The following is a 27,455-nucleotide window of genomic DNA, read 5'->3' as shown; positions in this document are numbered from 1 at the left end:
ACCATCAGCTTCTTCCCAGCGATCATCACAATCTTGAAGAAGAGTCTTGACCCGGAATGTTACCCATTCCTTCTATCCAGAGATGCTACCTGGCACGCTGAGTTACTCCAGCATTTTGTGTCTATCAGTTTCTTGAGCTCTGCACATCAGGAACTTATGATCTTCTGTGGAATTTGTTTTTTTTGGTTGCTCTACAGACTTTAGTGTTTGCACTGTTATGGTCTGGTTACCTCGTGTTTCTGATTATTAATTTATCCTGTTATTGATTATTGTATATTTATTTCTGTGTTATTGCATTAATGGGCTCGTTAAGCTGCATCAAGTAAGAATGCAATTGTTCCGTGGCGGTACACGTGACAATTAAACCCTCTTGACTTGACTCGTGTCTCTCTTGTTCAGATGTTGTACTGAGCTGCCTTCTGGAACTATTGAAGTCCTTTTAGTGGAGGTGGTCCACAATCCTGTTAAGAAGGGAGTTCCAGATTTTTTGCACATCAATGATGAAGGACCGGTGATATACGTCTGAGTTAGGATGGTGTGCAATTTGGAGGGAACCTGCCGGTGCTATTCCTAACTGCTTTTGTCCTGCTCGTCCTTCTGGGTGATAGAGTTCACAGGTGAGGGAGGTGCTGTCAGGTAGCTTGCTGTGTAACAGCAGTGTTTTTACAGATGGTTCACACTGCAGCCACTGTGCATTGAGGTGGAGGGAATGAACATTCGGAATGATGGATCGTGTTTCAGTTAAGCGGGCAGCTTTTATCTGATATGTGTTGAGATTGGCAATGGTGGTTGATACTGCGCACATCCAGGTAATGAGGAGAGATTTCATTGTGTTCCTGCACTCCTGACTTGTGCCTTTTAGACAGTGGAATGAGCCTGGAGTGTTGAGAGGGAAGACCTCTTGCAGGATATCCAGCCTCTGTCTGTCTTGGTCCAGTGATCATGGAATATATGTGGCATGTCCATTTGAGTATGTGATCAACATTAACCCCCGGGAATGCCTTCATTTAACATTTTGCTTGGCTCTAACACCCTTATGGATGGATGTCCTAATTAGTTAAAAGAATACATGAATGCAAGTTATTTCATTAATCAAAATTGTGGCCGCAGATTTTTGTAACAAAGGTAAGAGAAAGCGAATCATATGGTTCACCTGGGAGACAAGATGAATGTGTGTTCTTTAAACACAATAGACTTACTGAAGTATTGGAATGCAAATACCGTGCATATATGGAACAGAGATATGCCGTTGGCCTTTTAAAAAGGAATTCCTTGTATGAAATTAAAATGGAAAGGGGAGGATTAATCTGAAAGCTTCTCAGTATTTAGCAGCTTTGTGGGTGTGTGCGTGTTCGAGTGAGAGAGAGAGTGCGTGCATGAATGTTTTAATAACAAAGTTCAGAACAGTAATTAGGAGATGTGGATGCAGTTAGGGTTCTTGCGGAGGTTTTATGATGAGAATATTGAGCTGCACAAAGCTTTTATTTACACAGTGATAAACCTTCATTTACATAGGCAAAATCTCAAGGACAGTTCAGTTATTCTGTTCTCAGATTTGTTAAAACATCCAACCATCGCATCCCCCCTCCCCCCTCCCCTAAGAAAACCATTTGTTTCTTCAAGTGTTTTCCCATCTCGGGTGTATTACAGCAACCGTAACTCCATTTACATTTATTCGCCTTCATTCAGACCATCACCAACGAAAAATAATCGATCCATGTTTGTCAAAGAATGTTGTACCACTCAAAAATAATACAAAAAATTAAAGTGAAAAGCAGCACGACTGGACATGTTTTGCAGGAGTCAGATGAATGTTTTGTGTTTGCACTCTTCACCAGAATGCTGACTGGTTTGTTTTATCCAGCAGCGCTGACTGACCCGCTGAGCATCTCCCCCCATTATCTCTTCCTGTTTAGAATTAAATTCTCTTGACTTACAAAGCGTTTAGGCTGGTGCTTTATGTGGTTACTTAAACCTTCGACAGTAATCATATGTTAGGCGAGCCTTGCCTCTGCTTGGTGTGTGTATAAATAGCACTTCAGTATCTCCACACCCCCTTCCCTCAATTAAATTAGTTTTTTTGGCTGCAGACTCTGAGCAACGGATAGCAATCACTGTTCTTTGTTCGAGGTCTTTTTATTGAGGCTAATGACTGGTCTTGTGCCGCTTGGAGATAAATGACATTATCTCTGAGTGGGTTGACAGGAAACAGACATGTTAATAGTGAAGCTGCAGGGAGGATCTTCCCTGCTCCTTGCAAAAGAAAAGCCAGGACCTCTAGTTGTGATCATTAAGACATAATGCATTCCTGCTTTTCCCATGTGGGTCAAGATAATTAGAAGCATAATGGTGTGTTTTCATATGGATGTCAAACCACAGCAATGACATTCTTAATTCCAATTTATTGCAGTTCATTTTCGGAAAGATTAGTAAGCCACATTTTCCTGTGTGTAGGCTGGGCCACTTTGAAAAGGAGATTGCAGGTCAGTTCCTCATCCTCACACTGCCGTTTACATCAAATCGTAAAAATAAATCCAAGGAGGAACCTTCAGTTGACACCCACTCTCAGTACAATAACCATAGTTACACCCATTGGAAGTATTTGGTCTGGGGAGATTTGGAATTTCCTGTGTTCTTTTATGAAGCCATTTTTAATGATTTTTATGTGATTTACAGACTAATGTGCCCATTTCCATGCTGTGGGAGTTTTTTTTAAAACTATCGGTGGAATCTGTGACTAAAATGTTGCAGGAGATGACCCTGATGGAAGAAATTGCAGTTTTAGTTGAACACAGGATCTGAAATGAAGTGAATAGGAAATCCATCTGTGTAATCAAACCTTGTAGCCAGCTAAGCATAAAGCTCGCCCTTGAGCTTAGACAAACCCTGTTGAACACAAATTTTCCAATGCTTATAGAAAACCAAAGGCTGAGGGTATCTGTCAGTACAGAGCTTGGCTCCGTAAGTAAAATAAAAGCTGTCCAGTTCTCAAGTACAGGGATAGTGATCTATTAAAATGTTAAAGCTAACTGTTCACTATCATTTAACTGTATTAAATTAACATAATACATGATTTATGGTGTTTCAGTTTGTCAATGGTCAAGTTCTATGTTTCCCAAAAAAAACATGACGGAATTGCTAGAGGTCTTTCAAATTGAACACTGTGGTAGGCTTTTTTTTTTAAACAGCCTTTCTTCTACAGTGAGACTTTGTGTGGGGAACGAAACGCCAGAATGAAGCACTGTGCATATGTGCTTTTGACCAGCTGAAATGCACAAATTCTATTTTTAAAGAAACCTCAAATTAAGCTTTGTGAAAGATGTGTCCAAAAAGCATATTCATTAGGTTAAATAGATGCTTGAACCAGCATTTTAATTCAGCAGCTTGGAACATTAACTGGGACGAGATCTTCAAATTGGATAACCTTTGTTAGTGAAGAACAGAAGACCAGGCCAAGCGATAATTTGCCACTAAAGGGTATTAAAGGAGAAGGACAGCAGTAATACCAAAGGCTGCTTTGTGCCTGTGATGGTTTTTAGTACAGTGTGTCTGTTGCTTTTTTTCCTTTAATCCAAACTAAATGGTCTTGGCAAGTTGAACAAAGGCTTTGCATTTGAATGAAGGGTTGTAAAACTATTCAGACATTAATGCATGGATTAAACGTGGATTGGCTGACAATAGGAGTGTTTGTATCATTTTTGAGAGCTGAAAGCAAATTCGTGAGGGGAGGGGTGATGCATTTCTCCAGGGTCACATGTCAGGATTTTGCTATTTCATTTTTATGTTGAGAGGGAGATGTGGATTATATCTATTTTTTTAAACCAAATTGTAACTATTTGTTTTGACTAAATTGTGTGCACTTTCTTTTGGCATTGGATACTTTTTAAATGTTGATTTAGCAATAGAATATTTGTCCTCTGCCAAAAATCCTGTAATGAGATTAAATTCATAAAGAAACTACGTTAGTCAGGAGAAACAGAAGGCTTATAATATGCTTCAGGTAGGTATTCATTTAACCGTACCAATTTGTTGATGTGCAGTTAAAAATAATACCTTTTTGGCTAATTGAAAAAGGAGTGAAGTACTTCATGTCCCCTTAGTAACCAGACATTTGAATCTTTATTACCCTTGCTTTGTCTTCCTACCATTTCTGCATTTGTTTAATCATTTTATGAGTGTGTATTAAACCTTATTGCATGAGGTATAGTCAAGAACTCAGCTTAACTTCCTAAAAGTATTACATGTAAATTTAAAATAAATTCTCTTCTCGCATTGTATTTCTTTATTTCCCCGAAGATTTATTCTTTGTAAATTAACCTTTTTCAAGCAATTAATCCATTTAAAATGAAACAACATACGGATAAGCTAATTTGGAATAAAATACTATCTGTGAGCAAGATGCTGGATGGTAACTTATCTTGTCTGCATTGTGGTATAAAGGAAGGTGTTTCTTCAAAGATAACAGGTTTGCCTTGTAAACATCTTGATAGCTGTAATTTTTCTAATTTGACTCCTCTAATTGAAGCAGATGGGCTTGCACTGGTTTAGCTTTATTAAGGGGTGTATTTCATTTTTTTTCAGCCCTCTCCTGAAGCTTTCACATATGGCACACTTAGCACTGAATATTGACTAAGTGGGATTTGCATTGACAGGTGAAGCATTTCATCAAATCCTTACGTGGGCCACTGCTTTCAGGGCAAAGGCAGGAAATGGGCAAAGTGATATACTGCCGATGTAGTACTTCAGCCCGTCCACGTTGCATTGCATTTTTTCCCCATTATTTATTTATTTTGATGTTATTGCTGCTTGTAACTCCTCTTCTGCAATGCTCGAACCCAACAGGAAATCTCATTTCAATCCACAACCTTCCAGTGCCATTTCTCAGTCACTGCATCTGAACCCAGTCCTGCTGGAATTTGTTTTCTTATTCTTTCATTGTATTTCTAAAGGGATCTTCCAGCTCTTTGTGCACATTCTGCATCCTGCTGTTTGGTGAGTTGTCTGAATTTATATTTGTTGTCAAAATCCTAAACCAACCTTTCCCATGATGCTGCAGCAGATGCCATACACCGGAGTATAAAACAAGCAGCTGTTTCCATTACACCAATGCTGTATTATCCTGCACAATCTGTTTCCTCTGTTAGGACCTTCCTTGCTGACATTAGCATTCTTTCCTGGCATTTCTGTCTTCGCGTAACTTGGGGAATGTCTGTGTATTTTAAATCCCGATGACCACCCTTCTTAGATTAATACTCTTCGTACATTCATTTTAAATAAACAACTCCGGCCTCCCATCTTGACTTCGAATGTAAATTCCTTCTTTGTCCTGCACTGGTAGGCTTTGGACAATCTTGCCTTTGTAGAGCAATGTCAGAAGTGTAATGAAAGGCCTATTTGTTTTTTTTATCTTTGCACCCTTGATCTTTTGCTAACCGGCCTCCTGTTTTAAAGTCATACATTACTAATGGACAAAGGAAACTGTTCCACTTAGCAGTGAATAAAGTAACTGCATTCTATTATTTCATTGGAACAGTTGCGTAGATAGCAAAATCCTGTAGAAAATTCTAATGGTTTCGAAATCAATTGTTTTAAGATAATATTCAGAAGACCTACTTTATTATTTTAAGAAACACCTTGTAAAAAGAGAGCGCATGTAGTAGCAGAAATAACCTCTCTTTTCTGTTTCCGTCGTTTATGAAGTAACAAGGGTGTCAAAGGTTACAGACAGAAGGCAGGAGAATCGGGTCGAGAGGGAAAAAGATCAGGCATGTGTAAAAGGGAGCTACAGGTGCTTGTTTATACTGAAGATAGACACAAAGTGCTGGAGTAACTCACCGGGTCAGGCAGCATCTCTGGAGAAAAAGGATGGGCGGCATTAAAACTAAGACATGAAAATGGTGGAATAGCTCAGCGGGTCATGCAACGTCACAGAGAAGGATCACTGATTTGAGATGTTGACCCTTTCTCTTCATGCAGCCCGACCTGCTAAGTATTTCAAGTGTTTCTGGGTTTTTCTTTTTGTTTTAGATTTCTAGCAGGTTTTATAAGTGAGGTTAAAGTTGGTCTTTCCTGTTTGAACTGTGTAAAGTTCTGATTCGTCCTTGGCAAAATATTCTCCACCTTTTCCCTGTACATTTGAATTCCATTCCTAATTTTAAAGAACTAAAACATCAAAGAGGGGAATGCTAAATATTGCATCACTCCCAATAAAAAGCAGAATGTGCAGTTGGTGCGTAATGCAAAATATTGACCCTGGAAGTTCCTGTACTAATGCGGCTGCAGAGATAAAATACTATTTGCTTCTAAAAGCCAAGGGCGCCAGTTTTGATAAAAATGAAAGACTTTGTTATGCAAGTACTGTTTCAAGGTTGAGGTTGCACTTTGAAAATTGGAAACTGGACAGTGAATAGGGGGTAAATGACTGACATACTCCTTTATGATAAAAATATCCAAACCATACATAGTTATTATTGGACTGTAATGAGAGAAGTCATATGTGATTAGTGTAGTATTTTTAATTCCAATCCCAAATTGCCTCTGGCCCTTTGGAACTGCCAGTTTTTTGCTTCCCCAAGCCACCTACTTTACTATAATTGGCTTTGCTGCTTTCTACTCCTGCAGTTGAACAAATGTTCAAAGGTCGAGGGCATTATAAAGCACACTGCACCACAGGATGGCAGGAGGTTTAGTTTAGTTTATTGTCATGTGTACCGCAGGTACAGTGAAAAGATTTTTTTTGTCGCGTGCTATCCCATCAGCGGAAAGACTATACATGATTACAATTGAGCTGTCCACAGTGTACAGATACAGGATAAAGGGAATGACGTTTAATGCAAGATAAAGTTTTATGTATAAAATCATGAGAGAAATAGATCGGGTAGATGCACAGAGTCTCTTGCTTAGAGTAGGGGATTAGAGAAACAGGGGATTGGTTTAAGGTGAAGGGGGAAAGATTCAGTAGGAATCTGAGAGGTAATAACTTTTTCACATAAAGGGTGTGGGTGTCTGGAATGAGTTGTCAGAGGAGGTAGTTGAGGCAGGGACTTTTGCAACTTATAAGAAGCAATTAGAGAGGTACATGTATAGGACAGGTTTAGAGGGATATGGGCAAATGCAGGCAAGTGGGACTAGTGTAGATGGGCCGATTTTGGCCGATGTGGGCAAGCTGGACCGAAGGGCATGTTTCCACATGTATGACTAAGTCTGAAGAAAGGTCTCGACCGAAACGTCACCCATTCCTTCTCTCCAGAGATGCTGCCTGTCCCGCTGAGTTACTCCAGTTCTTTGTGTCAAAATTTGGTTTAAACCAGCATCAACGGTTCCTACACACAAAGTCCAATTAAAGACAGCCGCGAGTATTGTCTTGTATCTGCTGTCAAGTTAAGTTTTTTGTTGTGCTCCAGCAGTACGTAGCATTCATATCTGGATTGTTGATCCAGTCCAAATGAGATGTGCAAGCCTGGAAGCATGGCAGCCACTAGGAATCGACATGAGGAACTGTAGATGCTGGAAGCTTGAGTAAATCGGAAAGTGCTGAAGTAACTGGTCCGGCAGCATCTCTGGAGGACACTGACAGCCTCTGAAGAAGGGTCCCGACCTGAAACGTTGCCTCTCCATGCTCTACAAAGATGTTGCTGAGTTACTCCTGCACCTTGTGTTGTACTAGCCATTAGGAATGCACGGTGGCATCATAGAGAACAAAGTGTCACTTGCACAACATTGTTCTGAGTAACTCAGCGGGTCAGGCAGTATCCATGGAGAACGTGGATCGGTGACATTTCGGGTTGGGACCCTTCATCCCCATGTCCTCCAGAGATGTTGCCTGACCTGCTGAGTTACTCCAGCATTTTGTGTCTTTTCTTGGTAAACCAGCATCTGCAGTTCCTTGCTTCTTCATTGCTCTGTGGTCAGAGGATGGACGTCTGATTTGGTGTTATCTGAAAGGATTTAAACTGCTTAGGATTTGGGCTTTAAAGGGAGATGCACTGCAGGATAGCAACTGGTAACATGAGTGCCCCATGGATTAGAGAAGCAAGCATAAATCTTCTGTGACAATCTCATAAGGGTGAGGCTGTTGCCACGCCTGTTGTAAGGGCACAGAGCAGACTTCAGAGGTAATTGAGGGAGGTGCATTATATGGCGGTAGTGTGGGTCGATCAGATGGTGGTGTGCTCTTTCTGCCATTGCACGGAGTTTCCAACCAATGGTTTTGAGGTTTCCAAAACCACCGTGATTGTACCTTGATCAGTGGGTCAAATTGGTGCAATTTTTCATGGAATATTTGGGAATTTTCAGGGGATTTTTCAGGGAACACCCATGAATAAACTAATCTCTGGCTGCGCATGATCACCATCACATTCCCTGCATAACTAAGTGGCCGTTTAAAAGCCTCTTAAATGCCACAATCGTATGGGCCTCCATCATTAAACCTAGCAGCGTGTCGCGGGGAACCATCACACTCCGTGTGAAAAACCTGCTCCACACATCTCATTTAAACTTTGCCCCTCTCACCATAAAGCTTTGTCCTCGTTGATATTTCTACCTTGGGGGAAAAAAAGGATCAGACTCTCTACCTATATATGCTTCTCATAATTGTGCATATTTCTGTTAGGTCTCCCCTCAACCACCTATGCTCCATAGAAAACAATCTAGATTTGTCCAACCTCTCTAATACACTTTAATTCAGGCAGCATTCTGGTAAACCTCATCTGCACCCTCCCCAAAGCCTACACAACATTCTTGTAATATGGCAACCAGAACTGCTCACAATACTCCAAATGTAGCCTCACAAGTCCTATAAAGCCCATTCTGTCGCCTGCGTCAGGGAATGAGATGATGAAAGTTAGGAGCTGGGACTCCAAATGTGTGCATAAGTAGCTGTTGTCTTTATTTTGTAATTGGACGACTGACTTTGGAGTGAGCTTGGTCCAGGCGAACACTTAGGTTGCTCCTAGGTCGCTCATTTGTCCTGTTAAGGGCAGGTGCAGCATTGAGTGAGAATATTTGAAAATAACATTGGGATGATATCGCAAACTCACTTAACACCAATCTTCACTGAGTTTGAAATAGTCATGTACCCGATGATTATAAGATGGAGACATATTTCTCTGGGAAGCTAAATTTACTAACGGTGCTCACAGCATTTCTCAATCTAGGGAGTCAAAGCCTTTTAAGAGGCCATATATTGTGGTTGATGTTGCTCCTTGAAGTTGACATGTGGTGAAGATTGTGTCCAGTGTGCCTCTAAATGAAAATGTGTTCCTGCTCCTGCAAACTGACTGGTTGCCTTGCGTCCTGGTTCAGTAACTTGAATGCCCAGAATCGATGGAGGCTGCAGACATTGCCCAGTTCATCACAGGTACTGACTTCCCTGCCATTTAAGGGACCTACAGGAGGTGCTGCCTCAAAATGACAGCGAGTATCGTCAGAGACCCACACCACCCTGCCTCATCTTGCTGCTACCATTGGGAAGGAGGTACAGGAGTCTAAAAACTGTGACCTCCAGGCTTAAGAACAACATATTCCCAGCAATTGTCAGGCACTTGAACAGTGTACAACACTAACCACTCCCTCAACAAATATGATCTTGTATGGACTTTGTTTGGGCTACACAATGGACATTGATTTTGCACTATTATGGTCTGGTTACCTAATATTACTGATGAGTAAATTCTGTACTGTTAATTATTGGGTATTTACTGTGTGTGTTATTGCATTAATCGGCCTGTTTAAAGAGCTGGTAAGTCAGCTTCTCATTGTTTTTTTGCCGGTACATATGACAATGAAATACATTGACTCTTGATTCTTGATATTAGTTACCTGAGAGTGTTGAGCATTTTTGCTGATAACCATGTACATGTATTTAGAATAGTGGGTGCCTCATATGTCTACGTTTACCTTATCTCGTTTGAGATGATCTCTAGGGATTGAGAGTCTTGGTCAAAAAAATGTTTGGAGGATGAAGCATTAAATAATCAATGCAATTATGGTCATTACCTTGGCGGCCTTAGTCTGTTGATGCTGTTCTTATCGCTTGTTATCATATGTAGCAGAAATCCAGTTATTACATTTTAAACCACACTTAATATTGATAGAGGCAGTGAGCTTGCTGTTGGCTTGCAGCCAACAGAAGAAGAATGTATGAATGGTTGAAATGTAGAACAAATCATTTGTTTGGAGAGAGAGAAGGTGCAATTTGTTAGCCAAATGTTGTCTCAGTGTATCAGGGTGAAACAAAAATATTGAAGCTTTAGGCCAGAAGTGAAGTAGCAGTTTCTTATTTCGGTTAAACTGCCTCGTCCTCCACCCTCTCCGTCAAAATAGGAGGTAAAATACATTCTTAATGGGGGAAAGGCAACTCACTGCTGAGCGCAATAAGTGCCTTAAGCAAACAAAGGATGGGGGATGGGGCCGTGGCAGACTGTCAGAGATTTGACAAGGCAAACTGCTTCCAGCTATTGGGCACCAGTCATTGGTAGCGGAGGTTTATAACCACTGTGGGCAGAATGGTGGGAGAGGAGGGGGGTGGGGGGGAGGGAGAGGGAGGAGGGTGGGGGGGGGGGGGGGGGGGGGGTAGGGGGAAGGGAAAGGGGGGAAAGGGGGGAGAGTGAAAGGCAATTCAGTAAATCAAAGCAAAATCCTTCAGAGTTGTGATTTGAACTTTGTGTGAGTGGGAAAAAAAATCACGCAGTACGCTGTAAGTCTGCCATTGTTTCTGCATCCTAATTAATTAGTGACCCGTGTTAATGGGTAGCTCGAAGCTGAAGCGATTAATTTGCTGTTGCTTGGCATTTTGTGAATTGCTCTTGGGTTTGGGTTCTGAGGGATCATTTTGCTTTGCCAGGTGGATAGTTACTAAGATTGCAAATGATATGCAAGAGCCCTTGAAATGTAAATGTAAATTCTGAAAGGATGTGCATTAAAAGCCAGATTTTATGAACATGTTAACGTTTTGGTCTTGTATCACTTGGATTTTTTTCTCATCTCTTTTAGTTACTGATTGAGGTGGAGTGGGATTTCAGTGGCATTGCAGAAGCTGAACTGCAGTGATATTTTTCCCTCTAGACATTGCTCACACAATTTCATGCTGTAAATTTTCTTATGCATTGTCACCTGTGCAATTTTGTATTTTCTAATTGGTTGCACTTAGCTTACATTGCCATAAATCAGTGGCTTACTTACTATGTAAATATTAATTTGTGTTCTGAATTACTGCTGAGCAGTTTGCAATTGTCAAACTACTGCAACAATGCTCTCACTTTAATGTACTTTTACTCAATTGAACTAAAATAAAATCCCAAAGGCAAAGTCTCATTGTTACAATCCACCATTGTTGATGCTCAAATGACTGCTATTTTATCCTTAGCTGTTCTAGACAATTTGAATGCTGTGTCAGTAAACAATAGTTCTTTCAACGTACCCTTCAACACTGCGCAGAATGTTTTACTTTGTGTGTGGGGTTTTCCAGGTGCCGTTGTACATTTCAAACAAGATTGTTGCCAGTTCAAGAATAGAGACAACAAATTATACTGTGCTAATGACACAGCTGTGAAACCGGTTTCTACCGCTGGAGAGGAAGGAGGGGGTGGACGGACAATGGAGCCCTGTAATTCAGACTTTATACAGTTTTTTTGTTTTATAGATATAGTGTGGAAATAGGCCATTCGGCCCATAGAGTCCACATTGACCATCGGTCACCCGTTTACACTAGTCTGGGTTGTCCCACTTTCTCATCCACTCCTTATACATTAGGGGCAATTTACGGAGACAAATTAACATACAAACCCGCATGACTTTGAGACGAAACCCATGCGGTCACAAGAAGAACGTGCAAACTCCATACAGACAGCCCCCGAGGTCAGTATCGAACTCGTGCGCAGTTAGGCAGCAGCTCCGCCAGCTGCGCCTTTTGAGGCCAAAGCTTAATCCTTGCAAACTAAACATTTGTGGCCAAGGATTCCTGAGACCAAAGAGATGTTCTCACTTGGATGGGTGCCAGGCAATTCTTAGTACAGGCTGGTCATGAGGTGAGGGTGACAGGATTAACAGGACATGGTGCCATTAGGTTAAGTTTTATGCATGCACCAGTTTGGAAAGTGGAACCTGTCGTCTGGGTTCTGGGGAAGTGGGCTTCTACCTCCACCAGAGATGCTCTGTAAGAGTGAAGTCTGTCTGTGTGGCTCTCCACCCCCTGAAGCAAACAGGCCCAGCCTCAACTGATACAGAAAACCACCCTTAACGGTGCTATTAAGATGTCAACATCTTCATCATTCTCCAGTATCATCACCATTTTCAGTTTTGTTAGTGGTGTCTGCACATAGCCAGAAATGCCCAGACTAGATTTTTGGAATAAAAAATATCTGTTGTTGACAAATGCTGCCAATTGTAACTATGCAAGCCTTGATATGCGGCATTTTAGTTTGTAATTGAACAGTTGCATGCAGCAGAGGCAGTGAAACAATTGCAATGCTAACCCGCGTTGAATGCCATAGATCTGCTGAATAAATTGCAGCCAGTGAAATGGCTGCTCAACAAATCAATTGTAAACGACTCCAGTTTCTTTTCATAAACATTTATCCAGTCTAACTCCCCCTCCCCCCCACTAACCCTAGTTAATGGAGTAATGCAGAATAGAGGCAAGCCACTTGATGTGCTGCTGTTTTAGTGCAAGCAGATCTCCACTGCTGCCTGCCCTAAAGGAACTAAAAGACCATAAAAGAATCAGGAAGAGAAGGTTTGGTGTATTTGTTGACCTTTGAAGCTGATACAAGGTGGCAGAGTTTGCTTTAATAAAATCCCATTGAAGAAGTATGATTCAGTTCAAAACAATCTTCCAGGAAACGTTCCAAAATCTGTATCGATTCAACACAGATATTAAAAGCTGTATTATAAACCACAAAATGAGCTGTAAAGTATGTTGGAAGACTTTATCTGGCTGATTGCCAAAATAAATAAAATAATTAGACATTACACTGCACTTAAGATTACTCCAATAGTGCAGGTACTTGGTCTTTTGGAATATATACTAAAAAATGGGCCAAAAATAAACTGCTGTGCTGCCACAAGTTTAAACATTCCTTGATTCAAAAGACAGCGGTCTCATCAGAGGTCTTGTAATCAGTGATTAGAAGGCATTACCAAGGACAAGAGCTTAGGTTTTATTTTACATTCGTGAACTCTGGACCTCATGGTGCACTTTCTCCGAACGATGTTGGGTGTGTTTTCAAGAAGTGTTATCTTTTAGAACACATGAAAAAAAAAATAGGAAAACGATGGAAACAGTCTGTGGGTTAGACAGCACACGTGGGAGAGAAACAGAATTGACATCTAAGGTTAATGACCAGTCCTCAGAACTGGGAAAGGTTAGAAATTAAACATGTTGCAGAGAGAAAGGGGAGGGGAGGAGAGATCAAAGAATGACAGGACAAGAAGTGGGATTGGGCCCTGAGCTAGACTGAAACAAGGGCAGTAAAGAGTGTTGGTTTGCAGCACACGAGAAGCTCAGGGAAATTGCAGATATGAATGAAAGAAAACCTCATGCTCATAAAGTGCACAGTAGGCCACTTTAGGCACACAGTATGGAAACGGGCCCTTTGGCCCAGTGAGTCCGTGCTGACCTGCGATCAGGCCGTACAGTTAGCACCATCCTACGCACTAGGGACAATTTACAATTTACAAAGCCAATGAACCTGCAAACCTGTACGCCTTTGGAGCGTGGGAGGAAACCAGAGCACCTGGAAAAAAACTTGTGCGGTCACAGGGAGAGCATACAAACTCCGTACAGAAAGCACCCATAATCAGCATCTGGCGCTGTAAGGCAGCAACTCTACCGCTGCGCCACCGTGCTGCACTTCTACACTGACATTCATATCAATTTCTTTTGAGGCATGAGTGAATCATTTGCTTTGAAGCTGCATCTCCACAGCTTACAGGAAATTTGAGACTGGTTGGGCTAATTATGCCAAGTACAGGTGCCATGAAAGGCATTATTGTTCTTGATTTTCATTCCTCTCCCTGACAGTGGGATCACTTGAAGGTTTTGCGTTGAACCCATTCACATTTGGAAGAGGGAGAAGAAGAAAAAAAAGGTTTGCGCTGACTGGCTGTGCAAGCATAATGGGAGGAATTGCGCTTGTGGTGTGGTGCTTGTGGCTGTAAATCCTTTGGATGAGCAGCATTTGCTTTCTCAGCTTACCCATAACGTCTGTGACTAATTGAGTGAATGTGAAGATTGCATCCATATGTTAATTACAGATACAGGAGCCATCTACTAGGCACGGACTGAACAACACTGCCGCTCATGTTTTTACCTGCTTTGAATATCTGCTGGTATAACCTAATTAAAGCTGGTTCATATTGAGCAGACCGGACCCATAGATCATCATTTGCCTGAGTGACTTATGGATGGAGCTGGAAGGAGGAGAGGTAAAATTCCTATTTTTTAATGGAAAAATGGGAAATTGCCTACCTTTTCCCGCAAATTAATAGTTTGCTAATGAACTCTGGCATAGCCCGATTGAAACACGTCATGTTTGAGAACGGAGTTTTTCTTTGTGTGTTATTAATCGCTGAGAAAAAAAATGACATGGTTCTGTTCTCTGTTAAAAGGAAAGAAATCACTCCCTTATACATAAAACATGAGGATTTGTTTTTGAAACGATTCTGTAACTACATGCCATGGGAAATAATGCACTCCATTTTATATTTGTTCTTTCCTTTAATCCTCCCACTTTGGCTCAAGTTTATGCTCTTCTATCTGCAGCATTCCAGGCCTCTTAAAATCTCTGCATGTTTAATGCTGACTACTGCCATTGACCTTGTAAATCTGCTGCAATGAATTCAAAACAGGAGGCAACTGTGCAGAGCAGATTTTTTTCAGTCCTGGTCATTAGAGCTGTATTAGCACTTGGATTTGGGGCAGGGAGCATAGCAAAAAAAAAACCACACAGTAGTGTGTGTGTCCTACTGGGAATTACCACTGGTATACTAGTTGACAGCAATACATTTGCAGAGATTTTTAGTAATACTGTGTTTAGTTGTTCACATTGAGCTGCTTGGAGTGGCCTGGAAGAGCATTAATGGATATATATATATATATAGAGAGAGAGGCGACGAGTAAATAAATTACCTGCATTTGAAATGATTGTTCACAACAAAACAAAAAATGGTTGCACGGTGGCCTAGCGGTAGAGTTGCCGCCTTACAGGGACCCTAGTTCGATCCTGACTGTGGGTGCTGTCTGTACGGAGTTTGTACTTACTCCCTGTGACCGCATGGGTTTTCTCCGGGTGCCACACACTCGTTTGCTCCCACACTCTAGAGAGGTTTGTAAATTAATTGGCTTTGGTAAAACATTTTAATTGTCCCGGCTGTGTAGGATAGTGCTAGTGTACGGGGAACGCTGGTCGGAGCGGACTCGTTGACTGAAGGGAGTGTTTCCACGTTGTATCTCTAAACTAAACAAAAAAAAATAAGGGTCCCCATCTTTAACCCACCCTATTGTGTGCTTGAGACAAGTAATTATGTGTGTATGTATGATCCAGTCTCATGTTTAATGGACTAATATTTGTGATAAATGTGTCTATTGCTTGTGTATTAAATAATAAAACTTCAGCACTATAATGCATCTGGATTTCAGAACACCTGTGCAGATTCTGCTATATTTGTGCATTGAGGAATTTTACTTTGATGTAATTCCAGGTGTCCTGCAATAATTAAGGCTAATTTTGATAAATGTGGGTGCTTTGGTAACAGAGGAGTGGAAATGGGAAGGTATCGAAGTGATGCTTTTAAAAGTACCAGGGGCCTAAATACTTGTCAGAACAGCAGGGTGAAATTAACTCCAGATTTCTTACTTTCCTAAATGTTACAGTGATCCACAACAGTGCTTTTGAATAGGTGGAGGCCGGAGACTTTGTAGTTGGTGCCAGTTTCTTTCATGGAATAGTTTAATGAAAAAGACTGGAAGAAATGCTTACATCCATGGCTGAATCAGCCTGACAAGCTCTCACACCGCCCCCTCCTCTTATTAATATTCTTTTTGACGTATACTTGTAAAACAGAGGATTGCCTGTTAATCTGCTGGATCTCTGGAGCTTTTGGCACTTGCCCATAATTGATGTGCTCACATGACTGCTGCTGGAGTACTAATGATCGGGTTGGTGGCGGTAGTGTAATATCTTTTAGTAAATCAGTGTCAATTTTTTAAAGAGATCTTTCTGCAGAAGGTTTCCTGGTACACTGGGATAATTGCAAAATGCCCGAATGCTTTTCTAACACCTGGAACAAAAGAACGAATGAGTTTCTCTCAGACCTTCAAATCGAGCAAGTTACTGGAGGATCATGACCGTTTCTAGCTTGGAGATCAATAGAGAAAGATCTTTTTATAAATTATTACTTTGGTTATGTTTCTGCCAATTAGTTTCAAAAACCGTGCATCGTCGAAGTCATTTGGCACTTGATCATTGTGAACACAGATCAACAGCAATTATGTATTGCAAAAGAAGTTGAAAAAACCCAAACACGTTATATTTACATTTGGAACATTAATAAATGATGGCCAACTGCCTTTGGAAAGATCTGGCATCCCTGTGAGAGTTGGGCAGAGTGTTAGTTATGTGTGTAAATGTCTTCTGCAGAGTGGATAATACACTCTCTCTCCTTGCTCTGGTTTCTGTGATGAATTGCCAGGATTCTGATCAGTACACACAGACACCTGGGAATAATCGCGCTAGAGTAACACTGAAGAAAGCAGAGCGTCTGTTTCTGACATATATTTTCCCCACTCTGACAGACTGCCACGTCCGGCTGTTCAGTCTTGTGCACCCAGTGCTTTCGATATGGCTGATATCCCTTTCGCAACGTGAGCTCCTCCTCTGCCTGAAAAGACTGTGCGCCTCTAATTCCATTCACAATAGGATAGTCATGAGAGCAGGTTATGGGGACGTGTGTGTGTGTGCGTGTCTGTGTCGGTGTGTGTCTGTGTGGGGGGGGGAGTGGAGGGAACACAGTTATTTGATCCTCTCCAAAGCAAATCCTTTCTAAAATAAAATTGGTATCTTCTTGCTTTTAGAAGATAATGATTATATGTGATTCTGTTTGAGATTTACTGAGGGCTGGTCGCATAGGGAAACAGATGGTGTCAGAGTGTCGCCTAATGGAAAATGGCTCATTGGCCATCACATTGTTAGTCTTTTAACACTGAATGAGATTTTGTGTCTCTTGTTTTCATTCTCATTCAGTTTGAATTTTTGCTACGTGCAGCGAAAAAATATATCCTGTAATGGGCTCCGCAGGGCTTCATTTGATTACAGTCTTTTGCTTGTGGTAAGATTTGAAATGGGTTTTCAATAAACGACAAAGGAAGGTTTCATCAAAGAATGTGTCTTTCAGTATTAAAGCAGTCACTGTCTTTCCCTGGAGCTTTATGTTTCAGCAGATCTTGCATTGCTGGGAGTGAGAGATGCTATCCTGTTATCAGAGCTTTTTAAAGGTATTACATTACAAAGTGCAAGATTGGTATAGTGAGAATGTAATACCTTTGCCTATCAGCAGTTTTATTACTGTGAGCCACATGAATTGGATTTCAATGATGTGCCCACACTTCTACCGAGCTGTTACCCCACTGCAATCCAGCCTGTGAAAAGCTTCCTAATCTGAGTGGGCAAGTTGCAGACACTAGCTGATTCATTAAATAGGATGTCACAATGCTCTTCATTACATGGCATTTCACGATGTGTCAAAAACCATGATAATCGCACTGGCTTGACTTCTCTCATGCAAAATATGACCAGCGTGATAGAGTAGTGGAATCGGGAATGGGGAGGTAGGGGCTGCGATTTTTTTTCTTCAACCAGGTGCAGATTTTGCTATGCAGTTAACGGCAGGGTTAAAGCCATCTTGCACTATGATTGTAAATGCATTGTGTGCCTGTCCTTTCAGACGATTATTGTAAATCATTCTCAAGCGTTGAAATGATTAAGCTGTGCGGAGTATTTTTTGCACTCTCCACAATTCGTGGCAACTGATTCAAATGCGTAACAAGTAAATTGGTCTTGTCTGTGTATATTTCCCGAGGCTTGTTAAAATGTGCAAGATGAGTACAAAATGATAGTCTATTACCCACATGGCTCACTATCACAGCTTAGAATTCAAGATGGGCTGACCAAAAAATACAAAAGGGAGAATACTACAGCATGTTTGTTGAAAGCATTAGTTTATGATGATTATCCACTGCGGTTATCCTCTCCAGATTACAGTGTGTCTTTGTAACTTCCCCTGTCCACAGGCAGAAACCACATGGAGTCCATCTCCAGCAATATTAATTTTTACACGTTTTAACTTTCTCTGGAGTGATTAATGCTGTGCACGTGCTCATTAATGTGTGACATTTTGTACAATACCCTTTTCTTTGTTGAATGATAATGGAGTAAGATTGATTATTTCTGATAGCTCCTATCAATACTGCACAATTCTACATGCTTCCCAAAGGCATTCTCAGATGGCATTTGTTGTGTTAGTTTGTGCTGTCTATTATTAACGGTTTAAACAACACACTGTTTGACCAGGGGTACTCACTGATAATGAAATGGAACTGAAGGTTGAATGAGATTTCAGATTTTTGTTTGAACACCAAAAATGATTCGATTGGGGACGAATATTGGGATTTAGTTTATTTCCGGGAACAATAAAATGATGCAGCAGTGTTGTCTGTTATTTTCTGAGTTTTGGTTGTAATGTTTTCCTTTTTTGGTTTGCAGGTTGATCCTTTGTTCACTGTGCCTGCACCTCCTCCACCGATCTCGGTGAGTGTGCCACCTCAGATTCTGCCTTCCTACTTTCCTCCTTCCTCCAGCATCACTGCGCCAGTTGAACAACTGTTAGTAAGAACTCGTTCAATGGGAATAAATACTTGTGAGGTTGGAGTAGTGACTGAGCCAGAATGCCTTGGACCGTGTGAACCTGGGACTAGCGTAAACCTGGAAGGGATTGTGTGGCATGAAACGGAGGAAGGTAAGGCATTTAAATATGTGTTTATATTTATTATATGTGTGTATGTATATGCACGCACACACACTCTCTCTCACTCACACACACACACACACACACACACACACACACACACACACACACACACACACACACACACACACACACGTATATATAGAGATATACATAAAGATATATACAGAAGATAGACACAAAAAGCTGGAGTAACTCAGCGGGGCAGGCAGCATCTCTGGAGAGAATGAATGGGTGACGTTTCGTGTTGAGACCCTTCTTCAGACTGAAAGTCCGTCTCGACCCGAAAAAAATCACCCATTCCTTCTCTCCAAAGATGCTGCCTGTCCCGCTGAGTTACTCCAGCTTTTGTGTCTATTTCCGGTTTAATGCAGCTTCTGTAGTTCCTTCCTGTACCTCGTATCGCTTCTCATTTTCACCCAACAAACAGCTTGGAAGGGATTGTTTCCTTTATCATCGTTTTTCTTTTGCATATCTTTCATTCATTGTTCTTTATCTCTCCACGTCACTGTCAATATCTCTCGTTTCCCTTATCCCTAATCAGTCTGAAGACCAGTCTGCAACTTGCCCACCTAGATTAGGAAACTGTTCCTTGGCTGCTTACTGCTTTCCCAGCAACTGCCCTTGTTTGGATGAAAAGGACACAAAGTGTTGGAGTGACCCAGCAGGTCAGGCAGCATCTCTAGCGAACATGGAAAGGTGACATTTTGAGTCAAGACCCTTCTCAACCATCTCAACCCAAAATGTCACCTATCCATGTTCTCCAGACATGCTGAGTTACTCTAGCACTTTGTGTCCTTGTGTGTATTAACCAGCATCTGCAGTTTCTTGTTTCTACATGTTTGGGCCTATCTATGTGGATTTGATGTCATATCTGAAACCAAGTTGAGCGCCAGACCTCTTTCCACTACCATACCTGTCAGACTTCTCTCCCGCTTAACTTGACTGGTGCTGAAACCCACATCCACAATTACAGTCCCAAACCGGTTTCTGTGCATCTTTCCAGCTGTATTTATGTTGTGTGAGGAAAATCAACAGCCTGACAGGGTCACCTTAGGTAATGCCGACAAGTTCATTTTCCTGGCCGCCTGGATTAGAAGGTACCAGGAGAGGTTGGACCAATTTGGATTCTTTTCACTCGAACACCCAAGGTTGAGGGGAGACCTGCTAGAAGTATATACAGTTATGAGGGGCATAGTTAGAGTAGACATTCCCAGAACCTTTTTCCAAGAGTGACGTTTCGGGTCGGCACACCTCTTCAGTCTTTTTTTACTTGAGAGCACACAAACAAACGCATTTCATTGCATCTTGGTGCACATGACAAGAACAAACCAAACTAAACTAAGACTATCCATGTTCTCCAGAGATGCCGCCTGACTCATTGAGTTACTCCAGCACTTTGATGCTTTTTTGTTGTAAACACGCATCTGCAGTTCTTTGTGTCTCCAAGGTAAAACTTCAGTTTGTCTAAAGAATGTTGTTCCTCCAATCTGTAGTTACGGTTTCAAGTTGTGATGGAGCAGTTTTATGTGTTTACATTGTGCTGTCATTTGTGATGAAAGTCGCTGTTAGCCATTGAGGTTCCCCTTTGTTTCATCTGAAATGGTGTGTTTTAAATATTATATGCTTGATTGGGAATTGAATGGGCCAGTTCTCTCCAGTAGATTGTAATGGCAACATGATGCTTGGGGAAAGAGATTGCTAGCAGTATTATAAGGTTTCTAATTTCATATCTCTCCTATTTTCATAGTGAAGGAATTAGGAGTCTGAAAAGTTAATAAGAAAAGTCAGAACATGCTCATGGTCATTCTCTCTGGTTTAATGCTCGTTTTGTTTTCAACGTATATTCTTCATGTTAACTAATAAAAGAGAAATTCTCCTTTTAAATAGGCAATGACTAATGCTAAAAATAGCTGGGGGCTTTTACAAATTCAATACAAAATGTGGTGAAGTGTGTTTGGAAGAAGTCGGCTCCTGGAAATTACTGCCTTCCAGAACCAGAATGTGTGGCTGTTTGTGATGCCTGTGGTGACCTTAATAGAGTTATTCATGGTGAATCAAATACCCTTCTGACCCAATGAATATTTTATGCCCGAACGGAACAAATAGTTCCAGGCAAAAATAATTCTTGTTTATTGTTGCATTTCTATCGAATTTTGTTAGGTTTTTCTCCCGGTAGGCAGCAATCGAGAATATTTTCTCATAAAATAGAGCCTGAGTCCCCTTCTCACATGGTAACAAACACAACATTCAATTGTGTAAGAAGGAACTGCAGATGCTTGTTTAAACCGAAGATAGACACAAAATGCTGGAGTAACTCAGCGGGCGGGACAGGCAGCATCTCTGGAGAGAAGGAATGGGTGATGTTTCGGGTCTAGACCCTTCTTCAGTCTTTTTGTGTCTATCTACAGGATTCATTTGAATAATTTAAGTTAACAGGTTAGCGGACAAGCAGCAATAATCAAGAACAACGTTCCCTGTTTTTATCAAATGATTCAATTACAGAGTGCGCTAATTAAAAATTGCAAGTGCAGGAGCTAATGGGTCTTGAATATTTGCTTGTTAAAAAAAGGCTGAAGAAAAGGGTGCCAAGTTTTATCCTGTTAACAGTGGGAAAGAAAGGTGTCCTGCATTCTAAATGAAAAGATGACCACTTATTTCCTAAGGCCAGCAATGCAGAGCTTGTTATTATGTGAGAGTTCCAATCACCAGCAATGATAATTTGAAGGTTGGTTGGAACTATTGCCACGAGTTGAATTGCTGAGGGGGCCCGAACAATGGACGTGCAGAAGCAGCTGAATGAAAGGCAATTCTTTCCCCAGCGCAGCCTGGTAAACTATTTGCACACAGCAGAAAGGAAACAAATGGGCTACTAAGCTCCAGAAGATGGCTAATATCTGGCATGACAAATTGCCTCAGGAGACCATTACGTAAGCTGTCAGAGCATTTTTGGCTGCGATTATCTAGTATGAATAGAAAGGAAAGGCTGGATTTTCAAAGGCATTTAACAAAAAATATAAAGGAAGAAAGATCAGGGGCTTACTGTAGGGTCAATGTGAATGCGAATTTACTTGCAGCATAGACTGACGACAGCAAAGGACCTTTTATTCCGTTCTAAGGTTTAAAATCCACATTAATGGATTTAATTGGGTTGACGCAAGAAGTCTCAACATGTTCACAGAACTAGAACTTAATGTATGCTAGACCATTTATAGAACAGCTTTAAACTGTGATAAAATAATTGCGTTTGTCGTACCCTTTTGCTTCTAACATTTAAGCTGCTTGCCAGAGCCAAATCTAAAACATAAGAAAGAGATGTAAATGGTTAATACAGGGGTCAGTCAGCGGGAGCAGTCGGGTGCGGTAGGGGGAGTGGAAGGCGGTTGGATTTTCTTTCCTGTGAGGTGTTGATGGTGTCATTGCATTTCACACATTGAGTTAATGTATTCGGTTTTCCGACTCTAGATTCAATAAACAATCTCATGTTTCTTGCCTGAGCCAGCTGACCAACAATGTGTTTGTGCTCATCAAGTGCCTGGAATAATCTACAAGGTGTAATTGTAACGGGCAAACAAGGAGTCCCAGCAGCTCAGTGCTGGCAGCGTACACACACAGCCATTTAGATGGATTGCAAACAGTAGCTCCCGTGAATTTTGTGTGAAGCATGCAACTACCTCCACCTCCGCAACCTCTTACTTGACATTAAACGGCACTGCAAGGAGTACCCTATCTCTTGTTAGATACAGAACATAATAGTTGCATTAAAATAAAACATTAACTGATTGAGGGGAAGGCAAACGCGGGGATGGAGACAGTGTGACCGTCCCTTGTTGCAAATCCATGGGTTTTCTGTGGCTTGAATAGAATAATAAAGCTCAGTTGGCAGGAGGGGATGGCGGGGGGAGGAAGAGGGGAAACTGGTAGAGGCTCTCGAAGGTTTGTCTGAAAATAGATTCAGAATCGCAAAAGCTGAAAATTAAATAGGCAGATTAGGGTGCTATGTGGTGAAAGATGAGACTGCAGGCCTGTTGTGAAGAATATAAATGGGCACGGAAAGATGGAGGGGGAATTTGAAATGATAGCTCAGAGTTTCTCACTGGTGGTAGTTGAACTAACAGAGCCCTTCCCTGAATAATTTATGGCTGATGTCTGAATTGGTTTACAAATGCTGTGATATTATTATAGCTTCACACTGGAACGTATCTGGTTATGCTGATGCCACAGGAAGCCAAGATGTCAAAAGGCAGAGGTCAAAAACAGAAAACCTGGCGTCTTTATGACAACAACAGAGAGGGAAAAAAGATCACTCTGCAGTCTGCTCCTTTACTGATGCAAGAAACCCTCCTGGGTACCCCAGCCAAATTTGCTTTGAAATGTAGATAAAATAACAGGCAGTTAATGGGATCTGCCTGGGGAAGGTCAGTTAGAAAAAGGCAACACAAGGTCATTGAAAAACTCCAGTGCCATTTGCCAGCTTGCTTTCTGAAGGAAAGTGTTGATTGGGTGATTAGCTGCAAGGCAAGTAGGTATTCATTTAACACGTACATAACTCTTCAATTTCTCTATTCGTTCTTGACTTTTTCTTTTGAATGTAAGAATTTGAGATGTGGTATTCAGCCATCAGTGTGAAGGATGACATTGTGCTATTAATCATTGGCTGTCCTACTTTTCTAAATTGTAGCACAGTCACAGCCAATGGCCGATTGTTGCGGATTCAGGGACAACGTGTGTGTCTATATCCTTGGTTCAATACTTTTGCTAAATGGCCATATAATTGGTTGTGAAATGAACGGCGGCCGGATATCCAGGTCGGGTGCAGCTTTTTTCTTTTCCGTCCTTAAATAATAACGTGATTTGAAATCTTTTGATTCCGTCCCCCCCTACAAACACTTCCCTCCCTCGTCCACGATTCCCTCCTTATCTGGAGCTCCTACCTCTATTTTGAGCAGAACAACGTTTAGGTATTAATATCAGCAAAATGAGGCTTCATGAGTGGGTTTGTTGGTTTAAATTAACTTTTGAGAAGCGCCTCAACCATGCCTTGGTATTGTGTGGAAATATCATTGCACCCTGTCTACAGCACACCTCAACATCATTGATATATTCAGCTCCACAAGAGGTTGAATCGGCCGTCTGTCTGCTGAGAAACAGCACAGTCCCGGGGAGCAGATAAAACACTGCTGAACTACTTACACATAGTACTTAAACAGTACTTCTGATTTGAATTCAAGACCTCATCCCCCACATCAGGAAAGACAGGAGCGCGCCAGAGGACCTTAGAGACCCCATAATCGTATCCATCTTCAAGAAAGGAAGCATTGTTGGTTTGCAGGAAGTACAAAAGGGTTGTGAGTGCCGTGGGAAAAGTCTTCATAAGGATCATCCTCAACGAGCTCCTACCTGGAGCTCCTCCCAGAACCATAAATTGGATACATCCGTTAAAAGATGCAAGGACATGATTTTCATTGCACAGTAAGTCCAACATAAGGCAGGAAGTAGCGTCAACCACTGTACATTGTCTATAGAACAGTACAGAATAGGAACAGGCCATTTGGCCCACAGTGTCTGTTGAACATGATGCTAAATACATATGGCCTTCTTCGACCTCTCAGAAACCTTTGACTCCATCAAATCGAGAGATTTTGGTGGACCCTTCTCAGATTAGCCTGTCCCCAAAAAGTTGTCACCATCCTCCTGTTCTGGGTTGATAAGTAAGCAATGTCTGATGAAGGGTCTTGATCCAAAACTTTAACTATTCCTTCTCTCCAGAGATGCTGCCTGACCCGCTGAGTTACTCCAGCATTTAGTGTCTATCTTCGATGATCCTCCTCAATGGCCCCATCACAAACCCAAACATTTTACCAATACAGACTGGGGCACATCAGGGATCATTGCACTTATCCTCATCTCAATCTCTGTTGTTACAGTACTCGACTCCGAAAACTCTTCAAGAAGTTCCTCAAAACCACCCTGGTAAAAAAAATTACAGCCCATTTGATCACAATGGGTATATAAGGGAGAATAAGTTACAGGGTTATAAATGGAGGCACTGGACTGATGGAATTGTGGAGAACCAGCATGAACTTGATGGACTGGATGGTCTTCTATATCATGAGCTTAAAATCAGACTCACTGTCCCATGGTAATCCTTCATGTCCATAGCAATTGGCCAAGGAGCATTCAGAAAGGCACCTTGATGAGATGGTGGACCTTGAGAAGCATGGTGGAGGCCAAGGACATATAATGGAAGGAGCATACAAGAACCCAATCAAATATCCTCCCACCCCTTTCACCAATCTGCCCTCTCAAGATCCTTCTGCCTGGCCAGTGGCAGAATCTGCTAGGTTCACATTATCGTTAATTGGTCATCACAGAATTGGTGCAGAGGAAGCAAGTAATTCCCAATCCAAGGGAATGCCTACGAAGAAATGCTTGCAATCCTGGGTTTAAATATGTTCACATGTGAGGTTCAGTGAGACATTTGGTCTTTGGCTCCCAGCATGTGGATGATGGATTAGCTCAGAAGTAAATATGCTTAATATGTAACAATCCGTCGGAAAGGTTTGAAAAAAAGAAGCCTGTCTTCCAGTTGTCCATGGTACGTAAATGTTAAATGCTGGGTTTAATTTTCCTATAAAAACAATTGAAGTTTGAAAACATATATACCCAAAGGTTGCTCTCCTGAAAATGTTGGAGCTAGACTCTGCCCATTATAGATTGCAGCTCTGCATTTGAAGGGCTTACTTGTAAAGCTTTAGGGAAGGCACCGAGGACCTCAAAACAACGCATCAGGAGAATGCAGAAGCCTGCCTCGTAAAAGACCAGCCCACCCACCCACCCACCCTGCCATCCACCACCTGCCCCAGAGGTGGAAGTCTGGTTCCCACATTGGCCTCATTAGCCACTGCAGAACACACAAAGCAGGAGCGGAAGCAAGTGTCCGTCCGCCTCCTCCCCCCCCTCCCCCCCCCCTCCCCCCCGACCCCGAGGGACTGCCTGAGATGAAGGTGATGTGAAATGTGGAAGCAAAAATGAGTCTTAAAATCATGGGTACCTATTTACTTCAGGTCTAGCATCTCACAAACCAGTTTAGCTGCAAAGAAGGCCATGGCATAACTGCAACACCTATAAACATACGGAAAAAGATTTCCGCAAAGGTATGCAGATTGAAAAAAAAAGATTTAGTGACTTATTCATTCTGATATAGTGAAACACAATTCTACAAAAATATATAAGTAAATTAGGAGATGCATCTTTCGTAGCATTGAACTGGTAATTGATTTAAAGTTGACATTCAGGCTGTTGAATTTGCCAGGATATTTTGATGTATTCTATTGAATTGCATTTCATTGAACAAGTCTTGAAGCAAGGAATTTGCTTAATGTTGCCGATAGCCCCCTTTCCTTCGCACTGGCACTTATTTTCATGCTAATGTCTTTTATTCATTGATTTTGGAATCTGCAGGCGGAGTTCTTAGAAGGCAGAGGATGGAATTTTATTTTTTTCCAAAATGCTTTGTTATTGTCTGTCTTACTTTAAGGCTTCATTTCCTGCCAACTCCCACATTACTTTGACATATAGTGCACTAAGGCTTGAGAGATGTAGAACAATTTGTATAGGGCGTTGCTTTGTAAACCTTGAGCTTTTACTTCTCAAATCACTTAAAAGTTTGTTTTCAAATGCAGCCTGTAGTTTTCCAAAATGCAATTAAAATGTCATTTCTTTTGAACAACTGATTTTTAAATTAAACTAATTACTTGACGTTATGCTGTCCCTGCCTTCCTGTGGGATTTCCTCCATTTCAGTTGCGTTTGCCTAAGTCCCTTAATGAAACCACAGACCGACTTTGCCGAGTTAAATACGTTTTCCACATTGTCCTTGCCATCTTTTGTAATAATTAATTTTTTTAATTGTGTAAGGTACACAATCTGGAAAATAACTTTTCTTATTCCCAAAAGCCAACAGTGTGATAACTGACATGATAGTTAAATAAGAACACGTGCATATGCACACATACCCAGACACATAGCCCTTTGGGGTTTGGGTTCTTAATTAGCTGAAAAGTCCCATGAGGGATCAATGCACCTTAACACTGGTGAGGCAGGTAGTGGGTTGTTTGAGAGTTTTAGTTTTAGTTTAGTTTAGAGATACAGTGTGGAAACAGGCCCTTCGGCACACCGAGTCCGCACCGCCCAGTGATTCTCGCACATTAACGCTATCCTACACACACTAGGGGACAATTTACATGTACAACAAGCCAATTAACCTACATACCTGTACGTCTTTGGAATGTGGGAGGAATCCGAATATCTCGGAGAAAACCCACAAGGTCACGGGGAGAACATACACACTCCGTACAGACAACACCTGTCGTCGGGATGTTGTGGGTCCCTTCTGCATTTTGCAAGTGGCCTCTTCATGTTTTTGATGTAGAT

At 41.5% G+C, this 27,455-nt stretch overlaps 1 protein-coding gene across 6 annotated transcripts in view; it reads left to right on the top strand.

Annotated features, from left to right (window-relative positions):
* The window catches only part of znf608 (zinc finger protein 608), a 94,596-nt gene that overhangs the window by 8,795 nt on the left and 58,346 nt on the right, over positions 1-27,455 (top strand). For all 6 annotated transcript variants that reach the window (XR_013547061.1, XM_078396268.1, XM_078396270.1 and 3 more), the window contains one exon: positions 18,759-19,011. Coding sequence is in view for 5 of the 6 variants with exons in the window: in XM_078396268.1 (XP_078252394.1) it covers positions 18,759-19,011 (253 nt within the window). In the remaining variant the exon portion in view is untranslated. The remainder of the gene's footprint in view (positions 1-18,758; positions 19,012-27,455) is intronic.

This window comes from Rhinoraja longicauda, chromosome 3 (genome assembly GCF_053455715.1).
Source record: "Rhinoraja longicauda isolate Sanriku21f chromosome 3, sRhiLon1.1, whole genome shotgun sequence".
Taxonomy (NCBI): domain Eukaryota; kingdom Metazoa; phylum Chordata; class Chondrichthyes; order Rajiformes; family Arhynchobatidae; genus Rhinoraja; species Rhinoraja longicauda.
This window is presented reverse-complemented; position numbering and strand designations above follow the sequence as displayed.